Genomic DNA, 14,497 nt, shown 5'->3' on the forward strand with positions numbered 1-14,497 from the left:
GAGTATGTTATTTTCCTTTTATACATGACAATGTATCAGCTTAATGCGCAAAGTGCCGTGAGTTCGTTTAGCAGTGTGCGTTGATGAACAATAAGGAGTGCCATTCTTATTTAAATGGCTGTAAGCACATTTTTAGAACCGCCCATAAAAAGCAAAAAGTTGTCGAATCACTGTTATTCCCTGTTATATGCTATTTTACTTTATTTTATTGACGTTTGGCGAACGTGCAACATGTTTTATCAAACATCACCACCAGGGAGTAGTGTTCAACTACAAATAGACGCCCCCCCCTTTTTTAATCGACTACATTATGACCCGCATGTCAATGCTGCCAATAAATCGAAGTCTTGTTTTGTATTTAGATTTTATGATGGACTCATTTAATCTCATATAGAGACATTCTCTCTATTTGCTTGTCGTTGTATATCACTTTATTTACAGTGTTTCTTGTGCCTGTAGTTGTTTATGTTTAAATGTTTGTGTGTGTGTTTATATTGAAATGTTTTTGTATTATGGCTTTGTGGATTAATTTCATTATGTCGCATATTATCATTATGTCTTTAATTTGTAATCATTATGTCGGATATTATTATTATCTGTGTGTGTTGAAATGACTTAAAACAAGATGATACATCTCAAGGGGATCGCACTTAAAGCAATAAATAAAATCAACATTTCTAAGATCACGTTCCCCAGCCTCCGAATTTGAAACGAAAACCACTTATTAAAAGCAATTATCCATTTTCTGTCTAAAAACAAATGGTTTTTTTTACATATAGCAAATCAAAACGCAAAAAACGGTGCTCCATTACTTAGGACCTAAGAACACTTTTTAATGTAATCTACCTCATCTTGCTTCATATTCAAATATGCAAGCGCGGTGGGTTATGAGGTCATTGAGCACTCGCGCATGCGCAGACTCAAAACCCCGTTTCTCCGTCAATGCGAAGAAACTGCGTTGCTGGGGGATTTTCTTGGGGGGGGACCCCAAAAATGTCCTAGTTTGTCGGCACACTTGACGCTTGTCTGTCGATATTACTTGGAAACCGACCATGTACTAATTTTTGGACGACTTCCGCTGCGAGAAACATTTCAACTCCGGTGAACGTCAGTTGTGTTGTGGATGCGAGGTAGGTCAACCGTCTATATCCCACTTCGTAAAGCCGAACTCGGTTATCAGCTAAGTGGATACTGTAGAAATGAAATCGCGTGTCTATGACAAATTAAAGTGTTTTTGTTGTTTAAATCTCAAATAGACCCTATGTTGAATCGTTCTGGGTTGAGGAGTGGGGGGGTACGTAAGGGGGGCGGGTCTATTTCCGAGGGCCATCCGCAAGACCCGCCTAGCTAATGATTAGCACGCTAAGCTAAGGTAAGTGACGATAGTTGTCACTGCCAGTCTGCTTGCCTGCCTGCTTGGTAGCTATCCAACCGGCGTTTCATCGGCCGAACGTACCAGGCGCGCCATGGTAATCATTCAAGAATGGAAGATGGACCCTTATACGGTAATGCTAATCTATTTATGTATGTTTTATGATTAAATTTACATATGCCGACTAGGCTATGCGAGAAGGCGAACAGTGCGGGGGGTGGGGTGAGGGGTTATCCTGTGTAAAATACGCGACGTGACGTTTGACTGGGTAGGCCGCCGGGGAACGGGATTAGCTCCTCAGAGCTAACTAGCGCTGTGCTAGGTAGCTAACAAAGAGCGGGTTGCTGCTTCTTTGCTTTGTGCCTTTGAAAATGTTACTGCTTAAGGTACATTCGGCGTCATATAAAGAGCCTGAGGAAACGTATGTACGCCAGACGAGTGTCAAGTAGGTAAAATGCCAGTTTTACCACAGACATTCAAATAAAAAACATTTATATATATCTATATCTATATATATTCAGTCTGTGTATACGCCGCTACTGTTTATTATTCTGCGTTTCAAATGTGCGATCGGCCATCAATGCCGCCCGGTACGTGTTGTATCTTGTTCTTCTGACACGGTAGGCTGTGGATGACTTAATTAGCCGAATCGATTGTCATTGACTGCATATTTAAATGGGGGCCAAACTACAAGCTAAAATGAGCTTAGTGGTTGCAGTGACAGATACAATCTCTCAAGTACACGTTGCCCCCCACCCCCGTCGTCCCCAATTATGCACCGTTATCGTTGTGTTCCTATGCGATTAATGTTATGTGATAATCTTAATTACACCTTTCCTGGTTTTAGATCTGAACCGACGACCTAGGAGCAGCTGTCTACTAGTTAAACAGGCTCTGACAAATGGTCGAGATTAAGGAGCTGGTGCTGCAATCTGGTGCATTTGATTTCCTGAACGGTCAACATAGTTAAAACTTATATGTGAATAAAATATGTTTATCATGCACATGATACTTATCTTTGTTAGCGCTGAACAATTTTGGGAAAGCGCTGGTTGTGATCTTTCAGGAGGATATTGCGATTTTAATTCATGATCATCTTCAAATCAAGTTTCAGTGAAACATGCATCATGTAAAGTAACATTCACAAACAGAAAATTGCATCATAACATCAAAACATTAAAAGCATTTATTCTAAGGCAAAGACTACAGAAGATGTATGAGGCAGTCTTAAATAATTGTTTGAACAAAGCAAGAACTACTGCTTGTTGTCATACATATGTAATAATGTGCAATACTGAATGAAAGATTATAATTTAAAACAATAAATAATTGCACTAATGTTAGTGTAACGGGCAATATATCATATAAACTAATAAGTAAAATGTATTCATTACATTGCTTATTTTAATTGAAATTTTGCATTTTCATTAAATGTCTGCTTTTCCTCATGTTGTAGTGCTGTAACTAATGATTAATAATTGATTAATCTGCTCAGTATTTATTCAGGAACAGGACATCATGTAAAATTGACAGAAAATGTATAAAGATGAAATAATTATGTTTCTGCTCCTGGTTTGCTCCATAAGAGGTCAGAAAATTGCCAACAATTGTTTCTCGGCGTTATACAGATAACGTAAATACAGAGCACCGATGGTGATGGGCGTCGGTGCAGACAAATACAGTCTTTCTGCTGTCATTGAGAACGACAGAAATCAGAATATTTACAGTTAAGAACTCAATTCCAAGGATTTGGACAATTTAAAATTGTAAGATTTCTTTACATTTCTAAGTGATTCATTGATTTTTAAAATATTTATTGATTTGATGGGCAGCTACGGTGCAAGACTGATTAGCACATCCACTCACAGTACAGTGGCGCAGGGTTCGATTCCGGGCTATGACCTTCCTGTAATGAGTTTGCATGTTCTCCCCATGCCCGAGCGGGTTTTCTCCGGGTACTCAATTTTCCTCTCGCATTCCAAAAACATGCATGGTAGGTTAATGGCACATTCTAAATTGACCCTAGGTGTGAGTGTGAATGGTTGTTTGTCTATTGTGCCCTGTGATTGGCTGGCAACTAGTCCAGGGTGTACCTCGCCTACTCCCCGAAGACGCCTGCGTCCCGAGTGACGATAAGCGACTCAGATAATGTATGGATTCATTTGATAATTCATTCGATCTCGCATTGCAACATATTAACAAATAAACATAGCCTCTTAGAAAATTTAAATTAAGGAAAAAAATATTATAATGTAATTTTTAGATGTATTTTTTTTATAGATCTCAAAAACTCAACAATGCTTAAAAATAGTGCAAACAAATGCTTGTGTAGATTTCTAATATTCTAATATACTAATATACATTTGACATTTATAAGGTCATCATCAATGGCTGACGTTAGCCATAAACTATTCATTTCAGGTTTATGAGTGTGTGCGCTTACTGAATCACTCTTCTATTGTCTCTCTCGACACTTATTAATTATAAGTAATTTGCTGTTTATAGCTGGTTGCTCTCTGCCTTACCACTCTTGACTGAAATTGACGTCACAGTGCCCACAGTTTCAGCTTGCATACATCACGCGACTAAACCCAGAAAACAGGTGAGCAGTGACGTTCATAAGCGGAGCCCGTGGGTACTGTGACATGAATTTCAGTCGACAGCAAGTGGCAATGCAAGGCAAAATGGTAGCCCGTAGAGATGGATAAAGCGGCTGACGCATAATGGAAAATGCCGGGTGAACAATTAGCATTTATAGTCGCAGTGTTTTAACTCTTTAAGCGATGGCTGTTCAACAGAATGCAAACAGACAGACAATACTTTTTACCTTTTTGAAAAAAGTATTGCTCCATACTCTGTCACTGAGAGTGACGGTGACTTTTTGTTAGTATCTGTATGACTGTATAATGTTGTAATTTACCTGTCCGGCATTATTTTAAACGCCCTTTCATCCCCTCCCCCCAAAAATGAAGCAAACACATTCTCCGTGGAAAGCACCAAGTCCCAACAATACATGACAGTTGTTCAACGAGTTCAAGAGTAGGGTCACAGCATTTGTGACTTAATTGCTCTATACATAAATGGCTGTCATTCAAAATATGTTGGATTCGTTTTGTATAATGTTTAATATTGTCAAGTCGTATCCCAATGCTGTAGTTTTACAATTTGTTGCCATTGTGTTTTTCTTTCTCCAATCTGAAGTATTTTTGTATTTTCTCTTGCAGTGAAATTGGACCAGCACAAATTTGGATTATTTTACCCGTGGGCCTTCGCTCCAACGTCAGGCGTCTGTAGGAGGGCTGTGTGTGTTTGTTCCTCACCAGTGAGTCCTTATGCTTGACAGAAGCTGCAGCCTGTGTCTTTCAGAATGGGTGGTACGGAATTGAAGAGTTTTCAATTCCAACATCAGCACTCTGTGCCCTGCTGTGGTGTTCAAATCTTTTCCAAAAGAACACCACCCATCCACCTCCTCCACTCTCTGAACTATAAAGGCAGACTTTAAGATACAAGATAAGGAAATTTGAGACAGGGTTGTTTTTTGTGTTTTTGTTTTGTTTGTTTTTTGTCCTTTTTTTTGTTTGTTTGTTTTTTTACTTTTAGCTCACAGATACTGCGTAATAGAAAAGCCTTTAGCCGACATGGAACTCTCCTTATTTTAATTTTTCAGTTTTTGTCTTCCTTGTACTCTTTGTGTGGGATGTCGGAAAAGCCTGATGACAAAATGGTAAAGTTCCTGGCTCCCCCTCCGAAGAGTGGAAACGGTCCCAGCTCTGGGTCCGACTCGATGGTCAATGAATCCCGTCCAGCCGAGGTGAGGCGGCGGCATCACACCATGGAACGTGACCGCGGCAACCCCGAGCATCGCTTCTTCCGCCGCAGTGTCATCAGCGACTGCAATGCCACGGCATTGGCTCTCCCTTTGCCAAGCAGGATCCCCATACCAGCCGCTCAGCGGAGTCAACCGAGAGAGGTCCCAGTGCAGCGGCAACAGGCTGCCGTCGTCCGTGCGCCACAGGTTGAACAAAGTGCACCTCCTAAAGAGGAGTCCACCGAGACTCTGGAAAGGGGAGAGCGGAAAGACCCAGAAATTGCCAAGTTGAACATCGTGCCAACTAAACAGGCGTCTGCAATCATACAAGATGTTTGTGATGCCGAGATGGTCGTGGAGACCCAGTCGTTACCAGATTTGAGTCAAAGCGAGGCGGATATCTCCGCCGACGCAAAGGTACTGCACGAAGGAGACGCGGAGGAAGAAGACAAGGATGCCGCCAAAGCGCGTGCCGAGGCAGAGCAGAGGGAAGCGGAGAAGAAAGTCCTCGAGGACATCGAGGAGGCTGAAACGAAAGCAGTGGGAACGTCGCCGGATGGGCGTTTCCTGAAGTTTGATATTGAAATTGGACGTGGCTCTTTCAAAACAGTCTACAAGGGCTTGGATACGGAAACCACAGTAGAAGTGGCTTGGTGTGAGTTGCAGGTAAGAAATTGGACCATGTTTTATTTATTTTGCACTCTTGAGTTGAAATCACTAAATCTTGTCTACACAGAGTTCAATTGCTAGTTGAACACACACAGAGCCGCATGTTTCGGGTCTTGTTGCATGATGAAGCATCTCCCGATTTAGTTTGGATGCATTTTTTTTTGTAAATTGCCAGAAAAAAACTGGTTATGTAGGCTTAAGAATTAATTCTGCTGCTACCATCGTGAGTTACGTCATCAATAAAGACTTGTGGGCCCAAATGAGAAACAGTCATGCAAGCACAAGTCATGACATTACCTCACCATGCTTCACAGATAAGATTGTGTGTCTTGGATCATAAGCAGATCCTTTCTTTCTCCCTACTTTGGCCTTTCCAATACTTTGGCAGAGGTTAATCGTTGTCGTCTTCGAACAGTGGAATGTGATGCCTTCACTCCTACCCGTGGAGGTTGGCGGTGAAGATACTGACTGTTGTCTTTTGGTGTTTCTTCACATCTCTGGTGTTTTTGATAGCCTTGGTTGACCTGCTCAATATCTGTTGCACCAGTTGTTTTTTCTTTTTCTGGACAATCAAAATTGTCATATTGGGTATGCCCAATGCATCAATATAAAAAGGTGAGACCTGAGCAACTACAAACATACATCATCAGTCACACGTTGCAACATTTTTCATCTCACTTGAAAAGTAGATGGGTTCAAATAAATCGTTGTCTGTCCTGGGTTTAACACATCCAGATGTAAATGCCAAGAAGTAAAAGCTGGATCTTTTAAACGTTTGTCTCATAATCATCTTTTGATCTGTAACCCAAATATCTAAAGTGCTTTTTGATGCGACTGTATGGCTCATCAAAGCAGTTCATTGTGTATCACATAACCCAGTCAGTCACCCGCAGATCACACTTTGCTGCCTTCAGCCATCTACAGAGTAGTGTCTCATCCTCCTTTCCTTAACATTGCACATTACAGACCAATCCAGTAATTGAATTATACCGTTTGTGCATTTTCTGCACTGTCATTTTCAAAAAATGGTCAAATCGACAGCATAAATCCCCAACCGGAACACCACTATCATTTACTGCACTTATGTCTTAACTACTCAGATAATGTAGCAATGTGAGCAAATTAGGCTTGTGTCAACATTATAGGAACAGAACTCCGTTGCACACTGAGGATACCATCTATGGCGAAGCCTCCAAAGTCCACAACTCTGTTCAGTGACGCCAGTGGACTTGTAATCACAAGTTTCATGAATTCAGAAATCCTACCTACCATTCAAGCGATCAATTGACTTATTAGGTTTCACTTGTGATGTTGTAACCATGTCAAAAGTCGCGCTTACGTGGAGACCTTTTTTCTCCTTTCAGTTTCATTATAATCAGAATGCAAGGCTGTTTGCTAAAACTCGGCTAAAGACAATGTTGATAAGTCATGGCAATTGGGTTAATATGCAAAAGATTCAACTCAATGGTGCTATCCACAGTGCTCCTTGATCTTCGCACCGCGTTTTACTCGCTTATTTAAAACGGTGTATTATGGAGACGGCTGAACTCAACTGCTATTAAACGGCGGGGTAATGGTCTTTTGTCTACTGATGAATTGGCAGCTTCTCTTTAGTGAAGAGCACTTTGGGATTTGCCTCAGGAGACCGCTCTGATTTGTAGAGGCTTCATTTTTGTCTCCCGTCACGTAACGATTATTAATGCATATGGATTCTAGAGCGAGACCTAGTTTTGTGAGAGGGTATAATGTATATACAGTATTTTGGCATAGAGCCAGGGCAGTTTCCTGTCTCAGTGACTAACCTGAGTAACATCCGCTGACATTTCCCTTTTGAGAGTATTTTGACTTGCATTTCCTTTTTGATTGTTTCACACAGTGAACAACATAAGGACATGACCGCGCTTCCCCCATTCGGCAAATTGACTGTTGGCCGATTTTTAGTTTTTCCTACATGTACCCTGATGATGTACACAGATAACCATCTCACATTTTACTACATAGATAATCATCTATGTATGATTTATTACATATTTATTATGTATAGTCCTTGGATTTGATCTCTAAATTAATAAGTCATAAAGCTTTTGATTTTGAAAAAGCAATGCTTGGTTGAGAGTTGCAACTCATGGAGTTGACCGGGATGTCACTATTTTACCCACAACCTAAAATCACGTTTAATTTAACAGCAACAAAAAATATAGACTGCAATATAAATCAAACATGTAGGTGACAGTTAAATACGATTAATTTGCGACCTTGAACGAACCCTGTTAAACTCAGACGTGAACGTGTATTTTGCTACCTTCGCCACAGGTGCAATTTTTCGCCTCTCAGTGGCTTAGGGGGCTTTAAATGGGTATTGGTATTTCTTTGAGTTACCTGAAGCATTTTTTTTTAATTTGCACGTCACTATTACTTGAAAAGCTGTTGTGCAACCACAGTTTTGATTGGGTCTATTTCTGGCCGCTGGATATTTGTGTTTCATGTTAATGTTTCGTTGACTTCGTTTTTGAGTTCTTAAAAAAAATCTATATTTTTTGAACATATGCAAACAAGGTAATAGAATGTTGGCATTAATCTAATGTAATTTTAAGAAAAAATACTATAGGGGACCTACAAATAAGTTATATTAAGCATTATATATTATATTATATATATCAGGATTTTTCTCACAATCCATATAGGTCGGGCTCTAGAATGTTCCTATGACAATAACATTGCTTACTCCGAAGTTATTGGGCTGCACGTTGGATGGGAGCCAGTTTCGAACGGGTGCACCGATTGTGTTCACAATTTGCTGATCACTGTAATTTCCTATATTGATTTGCTAACACTGACACGCTTGTAGTCCTTTTTTTGCAAGTAAGGAAGGAATGTAAATTATACTGTATTTCATATATTCAAGTTAGTGTAGCTGAAAAAGCCTGAAAGCAATTCAAATCTGGACAAAGTTGGTTACTTACTGGACAAAATTTATTCTTGCGTCTGGTAAACCGTCGCCTAATGTCATTCTCTTTCTTTGTACCAAATGTGTGATTGGCTTTAAATTGAATTTAGCCCAATTATAAAATATGCCTGATAAATTAAAAACACAAAAAGTAGCTTTCTGCTGTGTGTGTAGCTCAGGCAGCTCCATGGCCCTGAGCAAAGTTTGACCTCATTCGCCACATGAGTGTTGCCTTTTCCTGTCACGCTCTCAGCTTGTCCGACAGCAGCGCATATACAGCAGCCATAGCTTCACATGCACCCTTTGTAACAATGTGAAGATTACAGGCACGTGCCCCTCCCCCCCTGACACGACACCAATGGCGCGCATGCTCACAGCGCTCATGCTCAGAATGCTTGTGTGAATGTAAAGTGGGTCACATTCCTGACAGAAGAATCTCCTGTGTGAAGCGCAGCAGGCTGGCCTGCCAGGGCTCGTTTCGGCCTATCTGTCCTCCTCCCACACTTTTTATTGTCTTCCTCATGAATGGCCCCAGTTCACATTTCTTTAACTATTTCACCCCAAGCTGTTTTTTTGTCTTTATAATCCTTCAATATATGCGTTGAAATGGCTTGTTTTAGCATGAGTGTGGTAAAACGTGTTGATTTTTAAATATGGTGGTAGCTTGACTGACATGTTTAATATGCTCCGGGACCAAGCTCATAACTTGATTTACTCGTATAACAAAATAAATTTTTCCCCGTTGAAATGCCATTTATCTTTTGCAGCTCCCAAACGCACCACTTTTTTTTTCTTAATCTAGAAAAATAGCACTGCAATTTATAAAATCACAATAGAAAAGAATGTAAAAAAAAAAAAAGAAACTTGTTTCTTAAAGTGTAATTGCCGTTTGCATTTAAGGGACAAGGCCTTGTGAGAGATGGCCGGATTGGCAGGTTAGGCCTGCTGCACACCAAGCGACGTGACTGAACTGTCGCACGGTGTTTCTGCAACTCTTTTTCATGAGTGGATGACAAGCTGCTAGTTTTGCCGCAATTCGATATTATATTCTAATTGCATGTGAAGGGCATTGTCAAATGTAAGCGCCAAACGTCACTGCCATGTATACATCCTCAAATAGTCGTAAAGTAAATGAAGTTAGGATTGGATGTGAGCAGATATTTTTTTATGGCAAGTCACAAATGTAGGTAGGTAGCGCTCAAACAAGTTAATAAAAGAAAATGTTCGCTCACTTATTTGTTAAGGCATGATAGCATTACTGAATTGATTTGGTTGATTAATCATAATCAGGTGTGTCACGTGCACGCTTGGCTTAACCTGAAATGCAAGCATGAAAACATTCTCTCAAAAGTCCTGTGCTTGTGCTGATTTTCAGCTACTGGAAACGTTCCGGTTGCACACGTGGAGCTAAAATCCCCTCACATGATTGTTAAAGCTGTCCCATGATCACCCATATCCTTGTTTTTTTTTCTTTCTGGCACATCCCTTGGGCATATTTATTCATCATGCATTTAAAAAGAGGCCATATCATACAATTTTAATCTTCCCACTGTTAACTCTCGGCATACTTATGGTTGTATATTACCTTTGGCACAATGGCAATCTAATTTCTTATGAAATCAGAGTTATTTTGACGGCTATTTTTGTATCCCGGAAGCAAGTCACCTGTTTTACTAAAACCCCGCCTCTCCCCGTGTGGCTGCCGCATGTGTTTGGTCTGCCGGGCTTGTACGGGAGTGCCTCCTCACTTTGTAATGTAAAAGAGTGAGAACCCAGTTGTTTTCTTGGATTGGGCGGAGCTGTTGCTTGTAGAGGAGGAATAAGTGAATAAGCAGGAATGCTCCAAGATGAGTGAATGGAGGAAAACAAAACTTTGAAGTTGGTTTTGGTTAGGAAGTCGCAGTAGCATTTTAAGGTGGCTAAAAACTCCCAAATTTAATTTGGCATGATATGGCTGGTCTACTTTGACTTAAAAATCTCTAAAAAAAAAAAAATAAAAAAATGTCGGTGGTGTGGCAGTCAACATTTTTTATAATAAATATTGAAGCTTCCGGTAAAAATAAATAAAATAACCCAACATGAACGCACGCACTGCTGTCATTTACTTGAATGAGATTTGTAGTTTACAACCGGTTCAAAAACGGTCGCGCCCTGCTTTGATATATATTTCATTTATTTTATTCAAGTGCAATACATTGTCATGTTTGAGGTTGAATTTATGTAACCCCAAAGTTTGGAATAAATAGGTCATATTTTCTCATATCACCGCTATTATTTTTACTTAATTTAATAGTACTTCTTAATCAAGTCTCTGCTAACAGTTCATACTAAAAATAATTTCAAGCATGTATCAGTCATCCTGACATCGTATCAGACAGTACTCCAGGCCGCAATATTGGTATCATATTGGAAGTGAGAAAAGTTGTACCGGGACACCCCTATCACTCAGTTCTGGAGTCTTAAACATTAAAACAATTTGCCTGCCGCTTTAATTCCTGTTGATGCTGTCCTCAGTGATGCAGAAATAAATCAGCTTGATATGTTCTGTGGGAGTATGGTGCCAGATGAGGGCAAACAGAGCGCTCATATGCTAAAGCAACAAGTTGAACAGGTTTTGCTTCCGTTGATCCTTTGGCTTTGTCTTTAACAAACGGTCAAAGGGCAGGAGGCGTGTGAGCATTTCATGCTTTATTACATGCGGCGACACAGTGAAAATGTCACTAGCGTACATAGACCCCAAAGGGAGAATAGGGGGCATTTTAACACTTGAAGCTCAGTAAAGGCCAAGTGAATGTGGCAGTTGTTAACATCTTGAATTCAAAACTGCTGCAAAAGCTTTTTCTAGAAAAAAAGGTTTGTTGACCTCCACCCTAATTAACCCACCCATGAACCCACTGATTTGTTGTGGATTTCACATTGCACGCTTGTAGAGTAAGTAGGTCACATGAGTCAGGAAGTGGAAGGAATACAATTTAGGGGGACTCCCCGATTCCACCTCATGCTCGTCCATCTTCATCCATGTTCTCTTTCAGTTGCTCCCTTCCCACCTGTTTCCTCACAAGCTCTGCCCAATGCCAAACATTCAGAAATGAGGAATGGAGCCACAGGCATCCCCCCAAGAGGCTTTCGTGGCTGCTTGTCCAGCTGGTTTCTTAACGTCCATCCATTTGTTGGCATTTTTTTCCGTCTGGTTTCTGCTCCTAAATACCTATCTATAATCCCTCCCAGTTTGCAATGTGAGAAAACAGTTAGCATTGAAGCCTCTTAAAACTTTAAATGATGCATTTTATATGCATTGAGCCATAATGTAATCAAGCGTTATTTATGATGTAGCTGGGCCTAGTGCTATTTGATTTTATGACGTGATGAAACACGGCGGTGTGCAGTCAGGGAAGGTGAGGCCTTCTCTGCTGACCGAAAGGCAATCAGAATTACTGACCTACATTTGCAGATGAATTCGAGCATTTGCTCCATGAAATTATAATTGATTTTGAATAATGTATTCCTTCCATTTTGCCTGTTTCTATTGGATGCACTGCTTCTAGTACATGTAAGTGGATTTTTTTTTTTTTTTTTGGGCCAATCACATTTCAGCCTTACATATACCTTTTGAGACATTGGCTTTTTTCTGGTCCAACATTAAAACAGACGAAACTTTTCCTCTTTTTATGTAGTGCATTTCACAGCAGCTGGAGCTGTAACAAAGCAATTTACAGATGGTGTAATAGTGAAATCCGTTCTATTTTAAACCAAGATAATGACAGAAGGATTTCTTCACAATGTTTCATTACCTTTTCAAAGTCTGGTTTTTACAGTTAGATTAACATGTCTTCAAACAATTTGGGGAAACCCCAAATGATAATGATGGCATGTCCTTGGATGCTTCTGATAGGCTTATTGGCATTTGAAGTATAGACACACCCGAAACATACTAATACATTGCGCAACATAGGCAAGTCAAAAGAAATGAGCCAGGAAGAGAATTGTGACTTGCACAATTGTGATTCATCCTTTGGTGCAATTATCAGATTCCTGATGGTGCTGGGTTCACCTGTCCGAACAATAATGCACAAGTTTAAACACCATTGCAATGCCCAACCATTGTACCACTCGGGAAGGCGACGAGGTGTGTGTCCCATAGATGAAAATGCTTTGGTCTGAAATGTGCATGTTGAGATAATGTTATTAAAATTTTGGACCGAAAAAAAATTGCCTATTTTATTTTTTAAGGCTAAACCTACGGTGTGATGTTTAAGTGTGACGCATCTGCCTCGTGATAAGCAGATGCCATGTCATGGTGTCCATTGTGAAATGCCTGTGATTTGCAGTGTCATTTGTTGACCATTTGATTGACTGGTACTCTAATCTTTGACCTCATCGACATGCGTCACTCACGACAACGTTGCACACAAGCAATCATTAACACTTTATTTTTTCTATTTAACCAGGGCCTACCTAATGTTACCTTCCTTTTAGCCTCCATCCTAGCCCTCAGTGTCAACCTCAGAGCAAGGACCTGACACAGCCAGCCCTCAACATGATCAGTTTTTTTCCCACTCTAATCTATTTTTAGAGGTAGTTGGGTTATTTATGAAGGTCTTTGCCTAGAAGCATTTTCTCCTCTGCTGTACTGCTCTTCTGTGGTTGACTCCCTTCAGAAGGGACTCACGGTAGCTGTAAGTCGAACAAATCAAATGGCAGCCTGGATGTTCCTATATATGTATGAAAGTTTTCAATACGTAGAGCATTTGTGCAATTCCTCGTGTTCAAAATCAGGCTGCGTACATGTGACACAGACAACACCCAACGCACGATCATCCACTACCCCAAAACGGTTGTCTTTCCTCTTTTTCTACTTTCTGGTCAATATTCTTTTTTGCTATGTGGTTTTGTTCACTGCTTCATTCACAATAAAATATTTTGAATGGTGCATGCATGTTAGCTACTTATAAAATAACCAATTTCAAGTGATCTACCTGGGTTATTTATGTATTTGAAAATAGAATTAGAATTCTTTATAGGTACAGTATGTATTGCTGCATCACTGCATGAAAACATTGCACAATACAACTTGCTCTCATTTTCTGTCCTTACTTAAGTGATGACTCGTGCTGAATGGAATGAGTAAAGGATTAAGTCCAGACAGGAGCTGCTGATATGCCTTAGCGCATCACCCACCTCCCCCTGGCACATTTGCTCTCCAGCCAGAGCAAGATGCCCCACTACGGAGCCCACTACTAAAGAAAAATCCTTCCCTCATTCTGTGTGTTCTTAAAGTTTCCCGTTTTGTTTTTTATGCTTCATTAGGTTTAGAGTAGATGGAACGAAAGGGAAACTGTTAATTTTGCTCGTTGGCGCCCTTGTTTGTGCTTGCGCGGTTAGGCATGCAACAGGTCTGACTGGCTGCGCTGTATGTCTATGCGATCGGACGAAAAACCCATTGCGAGCTATTGGTCGATTACGATCGACGCAATGGGCACCCCTGGTGTAGCTGCTCTGTTGGTCACAAAATCACTCTGAAGTAGAATGGTGGAAATGGGAAGGTTGTGCTCCAGCATTTTGATTAGGGTTCTCGGCCAGGAACTGCAGGATGCTCAGAGTTGTGAGCAGGTGCATTATCATACTGAAGAAGCCTCAGCCTGCCTTGCCACAACTCGCCTCTTCTCGCATACTGAACGTAGCAAACGCTGCAATAATTTTT

General features: G+C 40.5%; 1 protein-coding gene across 4 annotated transcripts in view; it reads left to right on the top strand.

Annotated features, from left to right (window-relative positions):
- Positions 1-932: 932 nt before the first annotated feature.
- The window catches only part of LOC148334644 (serine/threonine-protein kinase WNK1-like), a 34,095-nt gene continuing 20,530 nt past the window's right edge, over positions 933-14,497 (top strand). For 3 of the 4 annotated variants that reach the window (XM_088299514.1, XM_088299510.1, XM_088299512.1), the window contains exons 1-2: positions 933-1,130; positions 4,597-5,846. In XM_088299514.1, the coding sequence (XP_088155640.1) occupies positions 5,070-5,846 (777 nt within the window). In that variant the 5' untranslated portion in view covers positions 933-1,130; positions 4,597-5,069. Of the gene's footprint in view, positions 1,131-1,357; positions 1,506-4,596; positions 5,847-14,497 lie in introns of those variants that run through there. The other variant, XM_088299511.1, reaches the window with a different exon arrangement.

This window comes from Idiotropiscis lumnitzeri, chromosome 6 (genome assembly GCF_059441095.1).
Source record: "Idiotropiscis lumnitzeri isolate Australia: NSW breed Sydney's pygmy pipehorse chromosome 6, RoL_Ilum_1.0, whole genome shotgun sequence".
NCBI lineage: Eukaryota > Metazoa > Chordata > Actinopteri > Syngnathiformes > Syngnathidae > Idiotropiscis > Idiotropiscis lumnitzeri.